Source organism: Siniperca chuatsi, linkage group LG18 (assembly GCF_020085105.1).
Source record: "Siniperca chuatsi isolate FFG_IHB_CAS linkage group LG18, ASM2008510v1, whole genome shotgun sequence".
NCBI lineage: Eukaryota > Metazoa > Chordata > Actinopteri > Centrarchiformes > Sinipercidae > Siniperca > Siniperca chuatsi.
Genome location: NC_058059.1, coordinates 7,226,472 through 7,248,928, shown reverse-complemented (window position 1 = coordinate 7,248,928; position 22,457 = coordinate 7,226,472). Strand labels below are relative to the sequence as shown.

At 39.4% G+C, this 22,457-nt stretch overlaps 1 protein-coding gene across 1 annotated transcript in view; it reads right to left on the bottom strand.

The window, feature by feature from the left end:
- The window catches only part of lamc3 (laminin, gamma 3), a 101,367-nt gene extending 100,113 nt beyond the window's left edge, over positions 1 to 1,254 (bottom strand). Inside the window, exon 1 of the mRNA XM_044175459.1 lies at positions 644 to 1,254. Coding sequence (XP_044031394.1) covers positions 644 to 1,031 — 388 coding nt within the window. The 5' untranslated portion in view covers positions 1,032 to 1,254. The remainder of the gene's footprint in view (positions 1 to 643) is intronic.
- Positions 1,255 to 22,457: the final 21,203 nt, after the last annotated feature.

Sequence of the window (22,457 nt, the reverse complement as noted above, 5' to 3'; positions counted from 1 at the left end):
CGTGGGCCAACACTGGGCCCTCACTCAGTTGCTATCTAGGCATGTCAGATGCAACTGTGTATCCTCCTCATCCACTTTAAATCCAACCAAATTCTCAGACATGCCCTTGTGGCTATGCACTCACAAACACGCCAAGTCTAAGCTATGTCTGAGCACAAGTGTGTTTTATTAAGACATCGCCGAGCCATGACTGAATAACACAAATCATGTGTTGTTAAGCACAGCTGTTCTGTATTAAAGATCTCCCCATCAATCGACTGCCAGTACACAAAGTAAAGATAGTTTGTCGCACAGAAAGGTAAAGTGAAGAACTAATTAAACTTAAACTCAACTGGTGTGAGGAAAACTAACATGAACTGCTGTGAAATCCCATCACCAGCCTCTTACCACTGGAAACCATCTGCATTAAATCAACTACTGATATTCATTTTCTATTACTTGATACAGCAAATAAAGTGCACATGAAAAGCTTTCAAGCAAATAAAACAGGAAATTATACATTATAGGAAAAGAGACCATAAGTGAACACTGAGCACACATATACTTGACCTAGATCACTCAGCCTGACCACAAACTACAATGCAAGTTGAGGAAAGAATTCTGGGGGTCAGACTGAACTAAGGATGTGCTGCTGTGCTCTTACCCAGGTGGAGGGTGAGGTTGACAGAACTGGGGTGCTGGATACCATAGTACATGGACTGGCTCTGCCACCACGTGGGCTCCTCATTCCTGTGGAAGTCTGTCAGGAGGCTGGCATTGTGGCTCAGGTTTGGGTCAGACGAGTCACAGTAGTGGCACGAGCGCGTTGAGCCAGTCTGCATGCAGTAGTCTTCAGGTGGGGAACCACACACATTTGATGTCACCACAGAACGATTGAAGGCAACGTTCTCAAACTTGGGCATGCAACGGCTTGGGGCACCCTCCTCATCATAGCAGGAGTCCATTGCGGCCCAAACGAGGAGGTGGCAGTGTAGATGAAGAGAGAGTAGAAGGGTAAGGAGAAGAGAGCTCACAGCAAAGGATGTATCCATGTCTAGAAACAGTTACAATCACATTTACACTTCACACACAAACTTTTACATTCATACACTCGAAGACACAATTGCATTAAGACCCTGACTTGAGAGAAGTAATCCAAGAACAAAAAATAAGTCCAATCTGAGAGCTTTGTTCGTCTACTCTCTCTGTTCTCTCTTTGTTAAGTCTCCAACATATGTTCTCCCTCTGTGGAGTGGAATGAAGTTTGTGCAGGAACTCCTCTCATCAGGGGCAGCATGAGACAGACAGAGGAGGGACAGGGGTGGGGGCTGGAGGGTAGAACGGTCCATGAAAACTTCTCCACCTGCTGGCCAATGCAAGCACTGCACCAGTATTAGCTTCAGATGTAAAGCAGACTAGGGTAAAAGAATCTCATTTGACAGAAAAAACACATTCTGTAGCATCTTTAAATAATGCAGCAGTGATGCTGTTGCAACTCTGGGCATTGAGATAGTGAGTACCAAAGCACCTGTATTCACCACTTATAGGAACGCACAATATCACTGATATGGTGATAAATGTACTTGGCAGTTGGCCCCACAGCAGGACATTCTGGTAAATGCTGACTGTAGTGATTCAGAGTGGAAGACTAGAGGTGCTAAAACTGTCTGGAATATTTTAGCAAGCATGGGGCATCTCCATAAAGGGATGTCGCTCAGGGGAGGTCAGTGACCTAAAGGGACAATTTATTTATTAAAATAGTGTGAACAGAGGGAAAAAGCAGCATTGCTTTTTCAGCTAGATCCGCTCGAGGCTCAGCCATCATGAAAAGTGAGAACTGGTTTGCATATCCCTGTGATTCATACTGACTGCTTGAGGTCATATGTAACCCATCAATCAGTGTTTGATAGACAGACATAGACATAGCCATGAATTAAAAGGTAGGGAAACTATGACAAGTAAATGTAAGTCCTCACAGTCACCAATTTAAACAGAAATGCTTTAAATTTCAGCAAAACAGACTTTTTGTGTTAAAAAATATGTCTTAATACAGATTGTAACTAATTACTCATCATATCATAAGCTACTAATGCCGTACCACAGTGCTACCATTACCTTTGTTTTTTTCATTTCATTTCATTTTATTTAGTTGTTGGTGTGACTCTATGTGCAGTGTGGTTTAAAAATATCAAATAAAAGTGCTCACCCTCCACTACATTCTTGATTTTTGTTACCATTAACAAGAGCAAGCTTGATATAGTGTTCAGAATATTCAGTACGGCTTTAGTGAGAAAGGCATTGCAGACAATGGTCACCACTCCTGTGCACATCTCCTTGTTGATGATTGTGTCCTGGTCTGTGTAACCAGGGATTTAAATCAGTTGGTAGTCACCCAGACCAATTTTGTCCAATTCAGGTTTGTTTATTTAAACACTCAGCATTGTGCAGAGGAATATGAAGGTGTGTACCCTGTTTACTTCAACTTTTCAGGTGGCTTCCTGAGTATGCTTTCTCTACAAGTCTGTACACAGTGCCAGCTACAGTGTCAAAGTGGAATGACAAGTCCCACAAGTTCAACAAGTGGTTGTGGGGAGCCATAACCAATGATGTGAATGCTGCGCACTCTAATCCTTTTTCTATGAATTCCATCAGAAATTTTGCACAATCATCCAGAAAACCAATGAACATTTAGTGACAGTGCAAATCAGCACTAGTAGAATTTAAATCATGATAGGATCAATGTTGACATGGGAGTGTTTGAAAAGAAGTAGACGAGAAAAGGAAGAACAACAAAAGAAAGTACTGTGAAGACAAATAGCATGAGAGACAGACAGGTAGTGTGGACAGACGCATTTAGATGCTGTACATTTATGATCCCAGTGGGATTTACTGCAAAGTCTTTCCCATATCTCCTTGTGATTGTCTTGATTTATTGGAGCTCTATCAGTACTCAGGCAGGGACATTGTAAAAGGGACCACATCAATTTGCAGTGAAATCCTCTGCTGGTTTTGGATGAGAGCAGGTCTGGCTTCAAATCTATTTGGCTATATGTGGATCAGCCATTATGATGAAGAATCTAATGCCTCTGCAAACAGACTTTTATTCATCAAGCAGGTTCATTATTACGCCCCCTGTAAGCCATGTGCAGTAAGTGAGAACACAGCTGTTGCATGGGTCAACAACGTGTTTGAAGAATATGCAAATAGAGAATTGTATGCACCGAGCAAGGGAGGGAGATGTGGGAAAATGTTATTATACAGAAGAGACCTGAAGTGCAGTTTTTCTTGAGGGTAGCAGTAGATGAGTTTGCCTTTATGAGTCTGCTGAATCAGGATGATACTGAAAATTAATCTGCAGAGATAAATGTTTTTGACTTTTCCTGTGACACATCTGGCAAGTTGGAGAAACAAAGTCTTACAAAAGAATTCAGTCAACAAAAGGAGTCGTACTCCTGACTTCAAAAGTGTGGCCAGTATTTGAGTTTGCTGAATGAGCTCAGCATGGGGCCTGCTGAAACTAGGGGGGGAGTCTGCAACGCACCCAATGGTCTACTATTGCCTGGGACCCCCTACTGTTTTGTAACCATTTAGACAAGTCAACCACATGCTTTCTTGTGATGCAGGAAAAGAAGATAGACCACACACTCAGAGGATGAGACTCAGCTTGTCAAAATCTCTCTGCTGTCTTCATACAAACTATTTCTCTTTGAAAGTCACATGTCAAATACAGGCTGGAGGACATAAAGGCAGAAATGTACATCTTGTATACATGCAGTTGCACTTTTTTGAATAAGTCTCACTTGTAACACCAAGGAGTTCATGGTTTTGCTTTAGTAAACACTCTCTTGCCACTGCCTTTTCAATACCAAACATCACAATGTCACAATGTAAACTGATACATCTCTGTTTAGGGCATTTAAGGAAATAAAGTGCGATTGCAGCCACCTGGCTGGTTTGGGTAAGATTTGGCTGCGATTTGTATTTACTGTACCAGAGCAAAGCCAGCTCCTTTTGAATCCCTGCCTAAGCCGGTGATTGGACCAAATGTTTGACTGTCATGATATGCTGGGCCCATCCTTTTTGCAACTGAAAGTGAATATGGACAGAATATTAATTTGAAATGGAGTTTGTTTTAAATGAGATTATTGTCAGTCTGTTCAAACTTCATCCATCTGTTTTCTCTGCTTTAACCCCTTTTGTTTTTGCCAGTGCTCTTTTCTGTCCATTGTTTTCCTTTCCACTCATCTCTTTCTCCCTCAGCACCATGTAATACTTCAATCTCCACTCTGCCCTCCCACATATCCTACTCATTTTCCCTGTGCATCTTACCTCTCATTCTCATCACCCACTCTCTCAATGCCACAGATCCTTTGGCCCCCACCTGCCACCTACCCCTTTCATGCTGCAGATTGGTGCAGCTGGCTGTCACAATGTGATGCCTGTTGCACCGAGACTAGTAGGTATGGCCTCCTTTTTATGATGACACAATGTCGTAGCGATGAGTTACGCTTTCAAACAGTGATTTGATGTCACAGCTGTCAGCGCTTCACTTAGCAATGCAGGAGGCGGCTGCCATATCCCTGCAGGGAACGCGCTATCTGACAAACTAATGAGCGCTGCACAACCGCCACGCCGTCATAAACATTTCCTGGCATCACACACCTTTATGAAAGTCCTCTCTGGCCTGACAAAACCGTATTACATTTATGTATAACAGCTGTGTTTATACTGTATGATGTTTTGGTCACAACATCGTTACACACAAAGCAAAAATGTTCACATGCTAGCTAAATATTATGAATGGAATACAGAACATAATACACAGTTATTAAAAATGTAATTCTGGTTAATTTTAAGTTTTGTCCATCACAATTGACTTGTCAAGGGGAGAACCATTCAGCATATCATCACATTTGTGCCGTCTGTGGCCCAAATTAACATGTGTTTATTTCAACATTTAAAAGTATGTTGGTATTTTTTACACTATAATGGAATCACCACTTACTCTTTGTGTAGTTAAAAAAATGAACGCTCCTTGACAACTAGTGTTCACAAATTCAAAAATCATCTTTCTGCATCTTTCCTCCGAACTCAGCTTCAACCAGCATCCCCTGTTAGCTATCTGTTAGCATAATTAATACAAAACAAATGGAAAATAGTTAACGTGAGCTAATGTCATAACTTTCTCACAAGAAATTACTACCACAGGAGTTGCAAGGAGGAGAACTAAACATCTGTGCCTCTCCTGTAGTTTTGAAGAAACTTAGAATAACACACACAGATAAAACCATTTTTGTTTCCACATGGGCAAGAGAGAGTAATTACTGTTTTTTTCATGCAAACAGATTCAAAACAGATACTGACAAAGTTGTGCTTTAAAAATACCAAATCTATTTACTGTACAGTAAATAAAACAACTGCTTGCAAATAAATTGCCATAGATTTAGGCTAGCAAAAAAAACAGACTATTTAGCCAACCTTATGTGATATGTGTTTTAACACTAACTATTTGTTGACAGACAGTTAAATTAATACAGATTTCCCTAAAACCAGAGTTAAATGAATTCTACAGAGTAAGATTTGTGAAAGTCTCCAACATTTGCTGAGTGGAGAAGCATCTGGGGGGGGGAAATGTCATCAGGGTCACCTCAGCTTGGGTTCACAGTGGCCCAACTGATAGGCCTACTGGATTTTTGAGGCCAATACTGATATCAGTATATGGGAGTTTTAAAAATCAGATGACAATGTATCTGCTGATAGTCATTTTTGTTTACAAGAAACACAGAAACACATTTTTTTAATTGTGACCAAGATACATACTGAGCAGCACATTTACAGTTGAAAAATCAACTTGTCAGTGCTCTCCTGTGGACAAACTATGTAATGGTGACGCTGTGAATTACCTCAAACCTAGTTTGGCATTTCTGTACGGCAATTTATTATTACTCTCTATTAATCTCCAGATTTATATACTAATACAATATATCTGCAATAAGCTAATACTGGCCAATTTATTGGTCTCGCCAGTTCAGAGGCTACAAATTTTAACAGAAAGCCTACCTTACAAACTGGGGGCATTATGGGAAATTTAGGATCCAGCTTTTTTCAAGCTTGACAGATGCTTGAAGTCAGGATATCTGGCATCCTTTTTTAAAATCTGTCTCTTGTGAATCATTAAACAATATAATCAGTACAAACATGGGGTATAGAAATTGCCAAAAGTATGCATTTGAATAATGCCTACGGAACACTAGTTAACAGTTTTTAAGCCCTGTATAATATGACTACAGTATTCCCATAATAACTTTTTCAGAACTTAGAACATATGTGGTACAGTTTAATAACTTACAGTGAGCTGTAAATATTGTAATACTTAATTCTAGTACCTACAGTCTAATATTACTTTAAAATATTCATGTAGTATATTAACACTGATTTTGCTCTGTTGTATTTACTCCTTGTGTACCTCATGGCGTACTCAGCATTATCTTAATATTAATTTATCATATCATATAATAGCATGCATTCTTTTGTAGTTACTCAATAGTGAGTTTATTATATTTTTCTCATATGATATTAGTATAATATTATATGATATGCACTGTCAGTCTATGCATCCTGTCCAGAGTCTCTCCAGAGATTTGTCTGCCAGTCACAGGGGCTGACAGCAGCAGCCAAAGCTGAACAGGGTAGGCAGGATATTTATTAAACACCAGGATCACCACACCCTGCTTACCACAAGAGTACCTAGACAACCTAGAGTCAAGGCTACAATCCATGCAGTAATCTGCCACGGCAACAACTAACACCACTTCAGTACAAAGGAGAGTGCACGCCACAGGTCTCAATTTATCAATAAACAAGGTTTTACTCTGTAAAACTAGCAAAACAAAATACCATCCTCACTGTCAACAATTTGACCACAGTATAAACTCAGCAGTATTGCAGGTTTATCCTTTAAAATGAGACTAGCAGAACAGTTTGCAGCCACAATTCCACCACATTAAATCAACCATGCCACTCTAGCAAACACAGAGAAACACATTTTTTAAAAAACTCGCTCTGTGTTTCTTAAAGATGCCTAGTTCAACTCCAAGATAATAAATTACTCAGTTATTTCCAAACAACAAACTAAATACAAGTTAATGTCCAGTTGTACATGTCCATCCTTCTCTGTTTCATACTGGCAAACCAGCTGAGGAAAGATTAAACAGAAGGACACACAACAAAAATAAGCAATAATGACGCTTCTGTGCACTGGGTTTTTCATTCCATTTTTGCAGTAGTTTAGCCCTTGGAGATAGCACAGTGGCACTCACTCATGTCAAACAAAATTAATTATAAAATTAAGAATTTTTGAAAAATCTTTTCACACATTCTTTTAAAAATGCATTTAAAAGATTACCAAGTCCACAAAAGAGCACAGCAAAACCAAGGTCACGGGGCCCCTTCAAGGGGTACCAGACAGACAACACTGTAGTAACTCCACAATGGACCAGAATAGAGAGGTACAGGAAAACGGTAGATGCATAGCCCACTAACCTGCTAGTGGGCCATGGGTGTAAGGAAATGTTACAATGAACTAAAAAGAGGTTCTAGAGTCAAAGACAGATATCCCAGCACATGATCATTCTTAAGTATGGCATGCTAATAGCAGGAGTCCAGAGTCACTAACCTTTAACAATGACCTTATGTATAAAACATTCAGATTGAAAATGACTACCTGTAAACTCAGGTCTAAACTACTTGCCACATGGAACACTACATCATTAGCAAAGAAGTGTATGTCGAACAACACCCAAAACCACATGTTCACAAGTAGGTGTCCGAGAAGCACTAATACGTTAACGACTAAACTGCTACTAAATAAATGGATTTTAATTATGAGAATGATGTTGTTTTGGCATCAAAAATAATGGATGTCTGTTACCAAGAGTACAGGGAGTCTAAAAATATTGGCAGTCTAAGCACAGTCAGAATCATCTGTCATGTTCACTCTCAGCCACAAAATTAAAAAAATATCTAGTCCATTTAGACTTGATTTCATATATAAAATTCATATGGAAAAAAAGATTTTGGATGTGGGTGTTCCAGTGAATGCTTTCAAGCTGTCACAATTAGAAGTCCATGCTTCTGCTTCTACTGATATGATGTGAATGTGAAAAAGACCAGCTGCAAGCCAAGTAAACAAGTGTGGGCAATGCTAAGAAATGCTAAAACCCTTAGAGACCATTATAACTGAGACTTGATCACAGTTCAGTCACTGCTATTTAAAGAACTGTAACTGCAGTGTGAGTTTTTAAGCGTTGAAATGACATGTTTTGTTTGCTTTTTGGATTTGACTGGTGGTGATGGGTGTGTAGGGATGAGCAGCACTTGGATGAGCTTATGGAGTAGTGGTACTCAAAGCTCTGTGGTGATTTAAGTGACAAAATTTCACACAGCCATAGTTACACAAACCAGAAAAAGACACGATTGAGGAAACTTGCTCAAGTTGGATCCAAATGCTTGCAATTATGAGGCAGAGGAAGTGGAGTAGAAACAGTCCTACTTGGTCAAAGATCAAACTAGCAGTTCCTTCACTCAAACTCTAAACGCACATCAAACTGAACACCAAAGCAGTGATCACAGAGGCTGACAAACGCTAGCAAAACTAAATATACAGCCATAAACATACACTAACAGTGTGAGCTGTTTTACCTTAAAACTTGCATTTCTTCTTGTAGTTTCAGTGCAAAACCATCCTCCTAATTAAAGTACAGGGCTTAGACCAGATCACTTCATACTAATAGCTAATTATGCACTTTTCCTCTTTGGTTATTGAACGCTTTCCATCCATTACTTTTGCAATTTGTGCCATTTATGGCACAAAAACAACTTTTCATGATGATTTCCTCATAAGCTGTCAGTCATTCTGGTTTGTTTTCTACCTCAACATGCGTGCACATCTCATGATGACGTCGCTCAGAAACCCGACTGTACATAAAGATGGACGACAAGAGTCAACACAGCTCCCCAAAAGTGAAGCCAAAACATCATACCTGCCAACATTTATGCTGCATTCCAGGTAAATAATGTCAAACGTAAACAAAATACATGGCTGCCCGTGACAAACTGATGTGTAGGCTACACACATTTGAACTCTCAGCAGTGCAGCCTCATTGCATATATAAACGAAACAGAGGAGAAAAAAACGACGCAAGAACAAACGCCATTATACTCATTATTTTACGGCACTTTTATACCCGGAAACGTATCTAAATATTCCATTCACTAGCCTAATACAATAGTGTAGTCTACAAATACATCCTACCCCCTCCCCTATTGATTGAAATGTAGCCTAATGTGAGTGTTTAAAGGCAGAGCTGTGCTTTTTTCAATATGTAATGAGTAATTGATTACATATTTCAAGTAACTTGCCGGACACTTCTAATGGACAGCAGGTGTGTAGGCAGTGGACTGATCAGGTGATAGGCTAGGGCGGGAAACACACAGGACAACTGGTGGGCGGGTGAGGGGAGTGGGGTCTGAAATGACAGGAGAGGTTTGTAATGCATGCCAGTGAGATTAAGCTTGAGCATAAGGCTAGTGTTTAGAAACCATGACACACAGGTTGAAAATAACCATAATTATCTTTCATTTTAAGTACACCAGTCCTATATTTTGTCTGTCTGTAAATTTCTTGTCCTTTCTGACTCAAACAGTGCTTGCATACAGTTGAATGTAATGAGCTGTATAAAGCTTAAACCTCTGACTGTAAACCCTCCATTAGTGGAGCAGTAGACAAAATTTTAAGCTTGGTCATTGGATGTAGTGCTCATTGAGAGTATTTAACTTCCCCACTAAAGTTTTGATTCACACATTTTTGTACCTTTGACTTTTTTTCAATAAGCAAGACTGCTAGTAATTGTATGAGTCATTTAACATTTAATCTAAATATTGAAAGTGCATTGTCAGTGGGAAATAATTCAGAGGCCTTTTACCCCTTAACTCTCTAGCTTCCCAATATAACTCACCCCACTTTGGTGCTCTATATAGTGTTAGCTCACATTGTATCTTCCATCTAGGGTGATTTGTCAGCTTCCAAGGCTGACATGAAATTAATTTGCCATTACAGCATTGAGAACACTGAATAGAATAAACAGATCGATTTAGAAACTGCTCTCCAAAACTGTTTCAAAGTTCCATGAGACCTGCAAACATGTCAATATGACACTCTTGCACAGGGATGCCATCGAGGGCAGAAATCTTTTCAATGATTTAGGGGGCCCAGAGCTGGGCAGAGGCCCTGTAACAGACCAGGGATTGTAGATATTTATTGTGTCTCAGTTGTTGTTAAGCTGTTGTCAGAGGCCCAGAATTTGCAGCTTCTCCCCTGCTCTTGCATCCTTCAGAGATTCCTTCAAAAACTTGTTCAAAAAAGGACAGCAGGGAAGGCCACATTTTCTTATCTCTTTGTCCACCCATCTTCTTGAAACCAACAGCTTTTTATGCACAACATCCCTTGATTTAGTAATTAGTTGACTGTTGATTAAAAAAGGGCTTTAGAGAGAAAGACGAGATCCGGCAATTACCCAGCATATTAATCCCCTTCAGTGGCTTCATTAGAATGCTGCATGCACCCTGGTTTCAAGTTTTACATTTAAATTTGACTCTGAGATTTTTACACTGCAATTTGCACTTTTAATTTGTGCCTCCCATAATTGGACATAGCTGCTTTCTGCTTGAGTTGGTTTGTAAGTGGAACCACCGTTCTGCCCTCCCATTTGTGTGACTGACTGTGGGGCCCCACAGGTTTAGAAGAGAGGGAGACAAACAACTTTTATGCGGCATCCCAAAGCTCATTTTCCATATTCTTTATTTCCTCCCCTCTCTCACTACCACTGTACTACTTTCCCTCCATGGAGGGGATAAAGGTGAGTAGAGCAAAGATGAGGATGGAGTGAGGGGGAAAGTGAAAGTTGAGTGGTTTATTTGCCATATCATCCATCATTTAAAGATCCCCTCCAGACATTATTTATGAGATATACAAATATTTTGCTTGGAATAATGATTCGTGTCTGATGTAGTTTTTTCCACAAAAAAGCTTACCTACTACCTAGTTAAAAAATCTTAAAATTACATCTACCCCTGCTGGACACAACGTGTCTCCTAGTTTAGTGCAAAGTCCATTCTCAGTGTATGTGCGCTGAAGGATCACACTTCTGTAAGTTGCATACTGATTGCATATTGGCTGGTTTGAGGTTTTCTATTGATCATATGTTGCAAATTTATTTGAAGTGGGCTTACCCCTGTCTGGTCTTCTTTTATTCCAGATCATCTTTCATGTAATTTACGTTATTTGATGTTCTTGTTTGTGCTCCTACCTACACACATGCAAGTGGGGAAACCAGGTCAATTAATTTAATGGATATTCTACCTTAGATGAATGGAAAAGAGGAAAGTGGGTGCTTATGTTCAGTCCTTGCAGATTTGACCTCAGTGGTACGTGACTGCAGCCCGCCCACACATGCAGTTGATCCACACACAGCATTGCACATTCCTTACCTCCATTCTTTGCCCTTTTCCCTCTCTCTCTCTCTCCTTCTCCGACTATATGCACATACAATACATCCATATACACAAGCATGCATACACGCACATGTGTGCGCACAAACACACAAGGCACATACTCACACAACAGGCTGCACCTTAAGGCTAACAGTGTCTGCCTAATGGAGTTAGTGATATATCCATTGGGTGCTCTGCTCATTTAAAAGTCAGTGGAGGGAGGAAAGGAAGCAGGCTGGGTGGAGGTGGGGATGGTGAAAGGCTAGAGGCTACAGAGAAAACTGCAACTCAAAGGGACAGGACATATGGATGGAGAAGAAGAGGCAGAGTGTAAACAATGGGTGCAAATGACAACATTAATCCTACATCAGGGCTATCACTGAAGGGGGTGAATGTGTATGTGTAAACAAGGCCATGGAGGTACTCTGAATAATGTGAAAATCTTACTGGGCCAATGTTATTTTTCAGAATTCTATGCGCCTCAGCAGGTTTTAATATGACACAAGCCAGAGATGAAAAGACACAGAAAGTGAGAGAAGAAAATTATTTTGGCTGTTACTGGCCTTATCCAAATGGCCAACCGTCCTGGAAGTGAGACTGCCTGATCTCTGAGCCTAAACAGTATGGAGGATTAGAGCTTAAAGCACAAACTAAAGTACTGAAATGACTGAAATGTCCCATTTATATCTGAGTGGTGCAATTTAATGATCATTTCAAAGTAAGGGATTATCACAGGGAGGCATTAGTCTTAACATCCAGGCTGTTGTTATTCGTCTTCGTGTGTTGATGTGCAACCTCTAATTCCTATAGGCCTAGCTTATAATGACATTATACTGGTGGCCATTTGTAAACTAATGGTTTTCCTTATTGACCTCTCAAAGGCTTATCTCAGTATGGTGGCTGTGATCACTGCTGAGGCTAAGAGCTGTGGTGTCCACCTGCTAATTTTTCTCTTTTCCTCACATAACTGTCCTATTTTTCTCACTCCTTCCTCCTGAAATTTTGTTCTACATGGTTGACCTGACAGGGTTTGGTCTGGGCACATCTCCAGTCTCTCCCTCCTTCCCTCCCTGCTTAGTGAGAGAATATGTGTGTCTGCTTATATATGCAGTGAGTCTACGTCAGTGCGCACTGCACACTGTGTTACAAATACAGTGTATTTTGTGTGCCCTGGGTGTGATGAATAGCTCCAAGGTGATAATGCATGCAGATGTTCCTGCATGCTGGTGTAATCACAGTACACATGTCCACTCCTTGCTTTCGCAGTTGAACTAATGTGTGTTTATTGGAATGAGCATGTGTGTACTTAATGTGGATTTGTATGTTTGCATATGTTAGTGATAACTGAGTAACGCTGCATTTAAAGGTGTAGTGTGTAACATTTAGGGGAAGCAATTGGCAGAAATGTAATATGATATTTATAAGTGTGTTTTCCTTTGTGTATAATCGCCTAAAATTAAGAATAGTTGTGTTTTCATTACCTTAGAATAAGCCGTTATTATCTACAGAGGGAAGGGCTCCCCTTCCACGGAGGTCGCCATGTTGCACTGCCATGTTTCTCCAGTAGCCCAGAACGGACAAACCAAACATTGGTTCTAGATAGGGCCGTTCGCGTTTTTCACAAGTTTCGCATCCACCATAGTTTCTCCTACATGCTTGGAAGGGGAGGGGAGGGTGATGCGAGCAGTATTCAAATGATTGCAAACTGCAGTTTGACCGCTAGATGCCACTAAATCCTTCACATTGGACCTTTAACTGAAATATGTTAATTTCTATGACCTTCCCACACAGCTCTCAACATTAACTTGAATATATGTGAATAGATTTCCACCTTTCCATGTATTCTGTCTTGGTCAAAATATTTGTTAACCGATTATTCGGTCAGCTGATTAATTGGGCCGATCTTTGGCATTTTGAGATATCGGCATCACTCACGAGGCAGATTTTAACAAGTGTGTTGCTGTGGAACGATGTTAGCGCTCCCCTTTGTGTCAATTTAGCCATTCTACGGGCAGATGTTAGTGGGTGCTGTGAAACAGTGGGAAACGTGCCAATGCTGGATGTAACTTTACCTGAGAGAAGACGGTAAGACTTAAATTCCTAGCTTTCAAAGCTCAGTGTCTATATAAATGTCCACTCTTAATAACATATACAATGTTTACTGTCTGTATAATTAGATTGATTCCAGTCGTTTAGTGAGAAAATGCGAATAACGTTAGTTGTGAATTGTAATGGCAGCAAGCCTTCAACTAGCTAAACTTGCTTACAGGGCTAAATAAAACCATTGTATGGATGTCCCTAGCCCACACTCCTACTCCTGACAAGCTGGGGTCATAAAAAAATATCAGATTTGTCATTTGGGATGGTTGTGGGCACGTTGCATAACATAAACATATTTTCTTCATCAGTAGCGCTCATATACATGCTAGTGCAATCAATGTTTGCCAGCAGTAGAGTAACATTAATAGCCTGCTAGCAGACCTAACTATACTAAGTGGGAAAAGCCAGCAGCACCTGTTGTCAGCTGAGGCAGAGGATGAAGACAGGATTAATGAACCTCTTCTCTTGTCTCGAAGTAAGCATTCCTTCTATCGTTGGCGATTGATTTGATAGTTATAAGATACCCAACGTTAGTTAAAGTCAGTTGCATTTGCTAATGGGCTAGAGATTCAACGAGTTTGCTTATGTTAACAGAAGTCCGAAAGCTAGCATTAACATTATCAACTTGCCAGCAATGTTTTGGGGAATGCACGTTATGGGCTTCTAACTAACAACGTTTCTGCACTTATGTGCGTGTCTCTCTCCCTCTGCGCATGTTTGTGTCTGCTTGTCTGTGCTTCAAGACACAAAGCTAACTTGGCACAGTGTTTAATGAGAGATAGTGGATTCATGGGACACTGCGCTATCGCATTGTTGTTACCTCTAGTCACTTGGTAGATGATATGATCAGGCTGTGCAATGTGAGTGAACAAAGTTATTATTTAATGTGTTTGCTCACTAAGATTGGCTATTTGGCTTGTATCTGAGTCTATCAACAAACATAAGCAAACATACAAAAATATGCTTTGGGACAGTTTTGGGAAGGTGGTTAAAAAGTTAGTTTTGAGCCCTGTACTATAACTCTCATGCACCCTAAATTTCACCATCGTCTCTTCTAAATGGTAACATGTTTCTCCCATCCTTAATGACAGCAAATCTAATCTAAAACCGTTACTGGCTAGCATTAAATTATATTATGTATAACATATTATGCTATAATGTAATGAAAAATGCAGTTAAATGACGAATGAATGTCGCTTCTGTGGTAGTTTTGGTGTTATCACTTCCTGTTTTATTTTGGTAGTATTCTTCTTCCCTTGTGTGTCTTGTGTTTTTACTTCCTGTCTGTGTTTTCCCTCCAGTTTTGATTGTTGGTCCTCCCTTGATTGTTTGCACCTGTGTCTCGTTGTCTCACCTCCCCTAGGGTATTTAGTCTTGGTCTTTTCTTTGTTCTGGGTTGGATTATTGTTGTATACATGGTGTTGTTCCTTGCCGAGCCTTGACTATTGGATTCTTTGTTCTCCGGTGAACCTTGTTTGGATTTTGGATTTGTGGATTTTGGATTTGACCTGCTCTCCTGTGAACTGTGTTCCCACCTTGGACTCACTCCCCTGCTTTCACCCACGCTATCCTTATATATCAGCATTATATATCAGCCACCGGCCTCCCTGCTCTCTAAATATCGGCATGAAAAACCAATATTGGTCGACCACTACTCAAAAAGAACCTTTATCTCATGCCAACTGACAGAAATAAGCACTGTAACAGCCCCTACATGTAAAAAATAAGTCATTACATCATTCCCAAAGAGATTTTGAGAGCACAGTGGAAAAATGACACAATCACAATGAAAATGTATTTATTCTGTGAGTTGCTTGCTATGTGTTTTACTTTGACCCTGGGAGCTCTTGGCAGAAATGTTATTTCAGTTCTGTTATTCAGTTCACACTCTATGCAGTTGCATGCCACCTCTTCCGTATACTGCACCTGACTTCACCCTGCACTCTGGTGGTGTTTATGATGCTAAAAGAAAATAAATACTACCACTCAGGGACTCCAGGGAGTTGTACATGACTTTTTAAACACACCCACAAAGTTAATTAAAAACTCACCTTGTACATATCTTAATGTGCAACTGCCCAAGATATTTAAATTCTAACAGAAACCTGGCTCAGCGCAGATGTTCCAGCTGAAGACATAACTATTGCTGGATACACCTTGTGTACATGTGACAGGAAATGTATAGGAGGTGATGTATTGATTTATGTAAGAACTGCTAACTCTTCTTCAATGCCTAATGAATGCGACAATATTCTCTGGACACATGAGCTGCGGGGAATGCTCACATCACTGCTATTGGTATTAACTCCTTCTCAAACTCTGCAATTAGTGATTCTCTGGAGGAGATTAGGACTTTATGGTAAACATATGCATCTCTGACAGATTCTCCAGCATCTCCGATATGGTTAAAGAGCTTAGTTTTGAAATAAATAAATCTATCTCAGCTCAAATCTAAACCAACCAGAGCAAATGTGAAACATGTTGCTAAATCTAAAACAACAGATGTCATTCTAATCCGTATACCAGTGATCGCATCACTGTAGTTTGTGTCAGAAATGCCAGAAAAATGAAAAGGCAATCAATACCTATTACAAAAAGAGAAAGCAATTTCAAACTATGCATTTCTATGCATTTGATTTAACAGCAAATCAGGTCTTTCCCAGGTTACAGTCTGCCTTAGATGGCCTAATTAATTTAAAACTTGTTCTAAAGTCCAGAAATTCTAAATGTGTGAAAAGCTCAAACTGTTCTCTGACTGTTCTATGCCATCATTGGTGAGCTGATTGCTATAGAACAGCCTTATAAACACATAGGTTGGCTACAAATGTCATATATAACTTTTTGTTCATAAAGTAGAAATTCTAATTATAACAGAACAAATGTTATTTCTCCATTATACAGAAAAAAAAATTATACACCTTACTACTGGAATGAAAAGCAAAGTATCTTGAAGTTAGAGGTGTTCATTGCTCTGAACATTTTGTAATATTTATTTGCTGTTATTTATGATGATTTTAATTAGTATCTGTATGTGTGCTTGACTCATCTTAGTTGTGATCTTGGGTGTATGTAATTTATTCTCAGGTCACTCGTGCAAAACAGATCTTGATCTCAAGGACACTTCCAGAATAAATAAAGCTTAACGAAAAATCTACAAGGAGAGGAACCTTTAACCTGGCAATCCACACTGAAACTGAATTTACATATGCTCTATGATGACCTCTGAGATCTATAAACAAGCATAGCTCTCTTCCAGAATTAAAATAAACTGTATTGATTAAGAAAATCTCTCTTGAGTAGCTTCACTGGAAATTAGCTGGTTTAACAGTCAGCATATCTTAACCCAAATGCATATCTATGGCAGATTTTGGGCTGATGTGTTAGATCAGGGAATGAGGGAATATCATTTGGAAGACTGGTGTTTATCCAATCTTTAGAGATATAGAATCTATGCCAAGGTGCACTGAAGCTGCTCTGGTGGCACGTATTGTTCTTCCTAGGACACTTCATGGTGGTTTTTCCTAAAATGTATCACCAATCTTCAACATGCATGAATTCCTTAATTTATAGGCAAAGTTGAGAAAACAGCTCTAACCCAACCATTACTCTGTTTTACTGGTAATAAAATAATGCCAGGTGCAACGACATAGGCTAGACTCACTGTCCTGTTTCTGCCTTTGGAGAGACCTGAGCTAAATGTAAAAAGTAATTTAAGAAGTACAAGTTAAATAATAAAAAAACAATATTTTAGATTTTTGCTGTAAAATCCATGGACTCGGGAAGTAGGGGTGCTGAGGGGGCTCCAGCAAATCTGGCATAGTAAAATCCATCAGATAATAAAAAAACTTTTAACTTGTGTTTTCCCTGTTTTTACTGGTATATATAGGTGTAGTACACCAGTATTTGCAGTGATAAAGAGGTTTAACTTTGTTATCTGTTAATTATCAGTATGCCTTTGTCTTAGTACCTCCTGCAAACTGATGCAACTTGCAGCAGGACAGAGCTTATATATTGCACACGAACACATTAAGGATGCTTTGGAGAGTTTAGAGTTTTTCAACTGAATCAAAGTAACTCAATATGTCAGGGCACCGATCATCCTGTCAGACAGACTCCTGGAGAGAAAATTCAATCCAGTCAGCTATAGCTGGAGTATGTGAGTGAACTGTAATTGTATTACTGCTGCTGTACAGTGACACTGTACAATAGGATGTGTGATTTGGTTATAGCTCGTGATTATACAGCAAAATACAGTAGATCTGGTAACTAGAGGTTAATACAGTTTGGAAGTTTAGCAGAATATTCATTTAATAATTTCTCCTTGGAGAGTGATGTTAGAAATCACATCAATCAAATGTGAAAGAGAAACAAAAACTTTCTTTTACATGAAGCTTATGTAACTCTGTATCAGGTTTATCAGTGAAGTGTATGAACTACATTGCAGATTGGAGTCTCTACTGACAGTGACAGAGTGATAGCTGTCTCACATGAGCGAGTCCAATGCTGGTTAAATGCGCATCGGTATCCACATACACGCTTGTCTCCTGTATGAAATTACTGTTTCCTCACTGCCCTGCAATATTATTAACTACTTTATGATGAACTGGTCATAGGCCACATCTTTCTCTCATTATCACTCACTCATCATCTCCTTGCAGATTGCAGTTTGCATGCTTCACTTCAGTGTTGTTGCCTGTGCAGTTGCTGTGGCTGCTTTGACCTACAGTAAGTTTGCTGTCTGCTGTTGGGTAAAATGTTGTGAAATTAGTGTGAAATGTTAATAACTATTAGATATGAATTATCCTGGCCATTCAAATTAATGCAAAAACCATGAATGCTGCGCAACATTTAGTATGACATCATTATATAGACTGAGTTCTTCTCAGCACCCCCAACTGTGACTGACTTCCAGCATTCCTGGTAAGACATTTCACAGCCCAGCTCAAAGGGGATCTTTTTAAAACTTGTATGTCAGTATTGTGTCGACTCATGTAGTCTGTGGGTGTTGTGGGTGTTTTTGGTGCAAACTTTGGAGTGTGTTGTGTAAAAGCACACTTGTGATGATCTAAGCACTTCTGTAGTTTGAATCATTAAGGATGCTGCAGTGTATCATAGAAAAAAGTCATCCTGAACTCAACTGGAGGACAGTGCATGCCTCTGCATATATCAGTGTGCATCCTCATACTTGGGCCACCGACCGTAATTCATTTTTATTCCACCCCTCTGTACTCCCCATTCCTTCACTTCATCAGTCTCTTTCTAACTAACTATACCTTTTCTTTCATTCAGGACGAAACCTCTTATGTAAATAAGAACATTTTATTTATGTATAATACCCATCCAAATATTGCACACCAAAAACCCTGACCCTGCTAAACACATTCCTGATGTTTCTGTGGCAAAACTATGATTGATTGACAGATTTTTTTTTCTATGCCCATGAGATCCAGGTAAATGTCAATAATGTAGTCAAAAAACGTATGAAGCCACAAATGTTTGTGAAAGTAACAGCATACTCAGGTCATTAAATATATGCCATTAAGAGTCTCTAATTTCAGCATGCTGAGGCAGACAATGCACTCGAGGCCCAGTCAGATAGTATTGTACCATATTTTGGGGGGTATTTTCTGTGATTTTTAATGTCTGGTTGACAGTAGAAAGATAAAAGGAAGTGAAGGGAGAGTCGCTGGTATTGTAACATATTCATAAATGGTGGGCCTGTCGCTCTTCTTGCCATTTCACTCAGTTCACCTGTGAGACAGTTCTGCACTCTTCAGCAACAATGTCCACACCCACTACTACTGCTGTCAAAAGACATGGACATAACCTTCGTAACTCATGTTAACTCAAGTCAGTTTTATCTACAGTCTATAGGCCAATATCACAAATCACAAATTTGTCTCAAGGGGCCTTAGCATATGACAACCCTTTATCCTTTGACCCTTGTTCAGAAAAAGAAAAACTACCCCCCAAAAAAACCTTTAAATGGGAAAAAATGGAAGAAACCTCAGGAAGAGCAACAGAGGAAGGATCCCTCCACCAGGACAGACAGACATGCAATAGTTGTCGTGTGTACAGCATAAATTCAGCAAATGTAAAATAGCAAAATTACAATATGGACAATCAAGGATGACAGTCGTGTCTTCCACTTGGGAGAAGCAAGAGTGGTGCCCGTATTTCCCTGACACCGTCTCTTCATAAAAACATTTTCTGGTGTTTTGGTGGCAGCAGCCCAGGAAGACTTTGCCATGGTGTGATGAAGAGGACAACCGTCACCACCTCCTCTGCAAAAGAACAATGCTTGTACACACAGCTATTTGCTTCCAGCTTGTTAACAATTATATAAGCAAGTGAAGATGAGTATACCCTCATCTCTCGTAAATACTTATATTTTCAGAAATGTTGTTACATTTAGCTGACTTGCATTTGCATGACATTGTCACCTTCCTATGCTTTCTGTTAAATTACCTCAACTTCACAAGGTGTAATAGTTTGCCCTCAATGCCAAGTACAATAGGAAGAAATCGTGGACTCAGAGATTGAAGTTTCAAGGGTAAGGGTTAAGGGAGAGCTTTAAATGGTAAAGAGCTAAACATCTATTTAATATGTAGCAAAATTTTTGTTAGTTACAGTACAATTTGTCTACTTAATTTGGCCTTCTGGTAAGGTTGCTAATAAATTTAAGAGTGCTAGTCTAGACATCTCATTAACAAATCATCACTGTCTACAGGATGTGCAGAGACTTTTGACTGAGTGACATACTGTATGTGTACATACTGTATGCATAACAGCTGTTTTATGTATATATTTATTTTGTTTAAAATGAGCTGTTTAATAATTAAACAACTGTAGTCAATATGAAATTCTTACTTCACATTCCCAACACCAAACTGGGATATTCATACTAACTACTACTCACTCTAACTACGCACATTATGAGTCAACTGATAACCAGGTACCACACTCTCAGGAGGAGGCAGAGGAACAAAGGCACTTGAAGCGAGTTGTAAATAGAATCCGAGGGTAAAGCAGATTAAAACAGCACAGCTGGTTAAATGGCCACAGCAAACAGGTTGAGAAATTTACATTTATCTAATATTCATCTCATACTTCGTCAAATATGAAGACAAAGTACGTCTTTTATTCATCCTGCTGAGATTTAAAGGAGGGGTGTGCAAAGTAAACAAAGACAAGCAAGTAATATAACTAATGTTAGTTAGGTTGTGGGTGAGCAAACTGTCACTACAGTTGCTGCTGTGAAGCTAACAGCCAGAGAGGAGGAGACGGTTTCCCAGAACCAGCAAACCAATTCCAAACAGTGATACTCACAACTCTCCTGCTGCTATAGCTAACATCACAACAGCAGCATATCTTGGCAAACTAGAAAGTAAACTGAATGTCCATGGGCAAGTCATTTAACGTTACCTGGCACACAAATCATGGCTGGAATAATAATGTGTAGCTCGGTCTGAGCCACTTTGTTTATTTACCATTTACAGAACCAGGGCTGTGTACAAACACCAGATTTTTCTTCAGCTCACACACTGAATGGACAGCTAGCTCATCATGAGGAGATATTTGCTGAATTTGACAAAAAGACGTGTACTGGATGAGAATTGCATACCCCAACTTCAACTATTTTTAATGTGCATAGTAATATCCAGTAATGTGAGCAATTGACACTTGGAATTGTTCTGTTTGTTTATAGACAGTTTCTTTATAAGAGTAGAACTACATGTGAACATTATAATATATTTGCTTTGTCTTCATTTCATCTGCTTTATCAAAGATCTGTGGGGATGATGTGTAATTTTCTTCCCAAACTTTTAGCCAAAGTTTATTGAAGGATCCTGTCAATTATCAATCATGCTCAAGTAACACATATCTTATGCATGTAGAAATTATATATATTATAGATAAAATATAGGGCAACTTCCTAATTTACATGAGTAGGATCAGATGTATAAAGAATTGTTAGTATGGAGGCCTGTTGAGTTTGAGCATAGAGGTAATTTATGCTTAAACTGGAAAGCCATCCATAATTTTTACTTCCCTCACTGTGGTTTGGCAGCATCATGGATGACTTCGCTTGAGACAAACATCTCTAGTAGGCAGTACAATAGATAATTGACATTTCTCTCCTCCACTCAACAATGAACCTGTCCTACACTTGATTGGACAAATGCACCACTCACTGGGCTGTCACTGGTTTTTGCCTCCAGTTTCCAAACTGTATAAATTTCTTCCTAAAATCTTTTTCTGAATAAATGTCAGGTGAGAAATATGCTATACAGTAGTACAATTATGTTTCAGGTGACATCTACAATAGCTAATAGCATTTAATGAGCTTTGGAAACACATCGAGTCATCTTCATTTAATGTTTGGCCACTCTGAAGGGAGGTGCCCCTTTGATAATCCCAATGATAATTCCCACACTAGAGGAGGTACACAGTGAATGTAGCTACCTGTCCCAGGGTCTTTATATTTGAAATGGTACACATAGCATGGTAGTATATTATTTGTTTCAGCTCTGAACTGGGCCCTTACATGACTGATTGGTTGCCATGGAGTATGGAACAAAGCGTAGAAATAGTATGTATTTATCAAATAATTTGGGTGTTTTTTCCCTTAGCTAAAGTTGCTACTTTCTGCTATTTTGCTTTAAAGGAATAGTTCACCATTTTGGGAAACACGCTTATTCAAGAGTTAGATGAGAAGATTAATACCACTCTCATATCTGTATAGTAAATATGAAGCTAGAGCCAGCAGGCAATTAGCTTAGCTTAGCATAAAAACAGGGGGACACAGTTAGTCTGGCTCTGTCCAA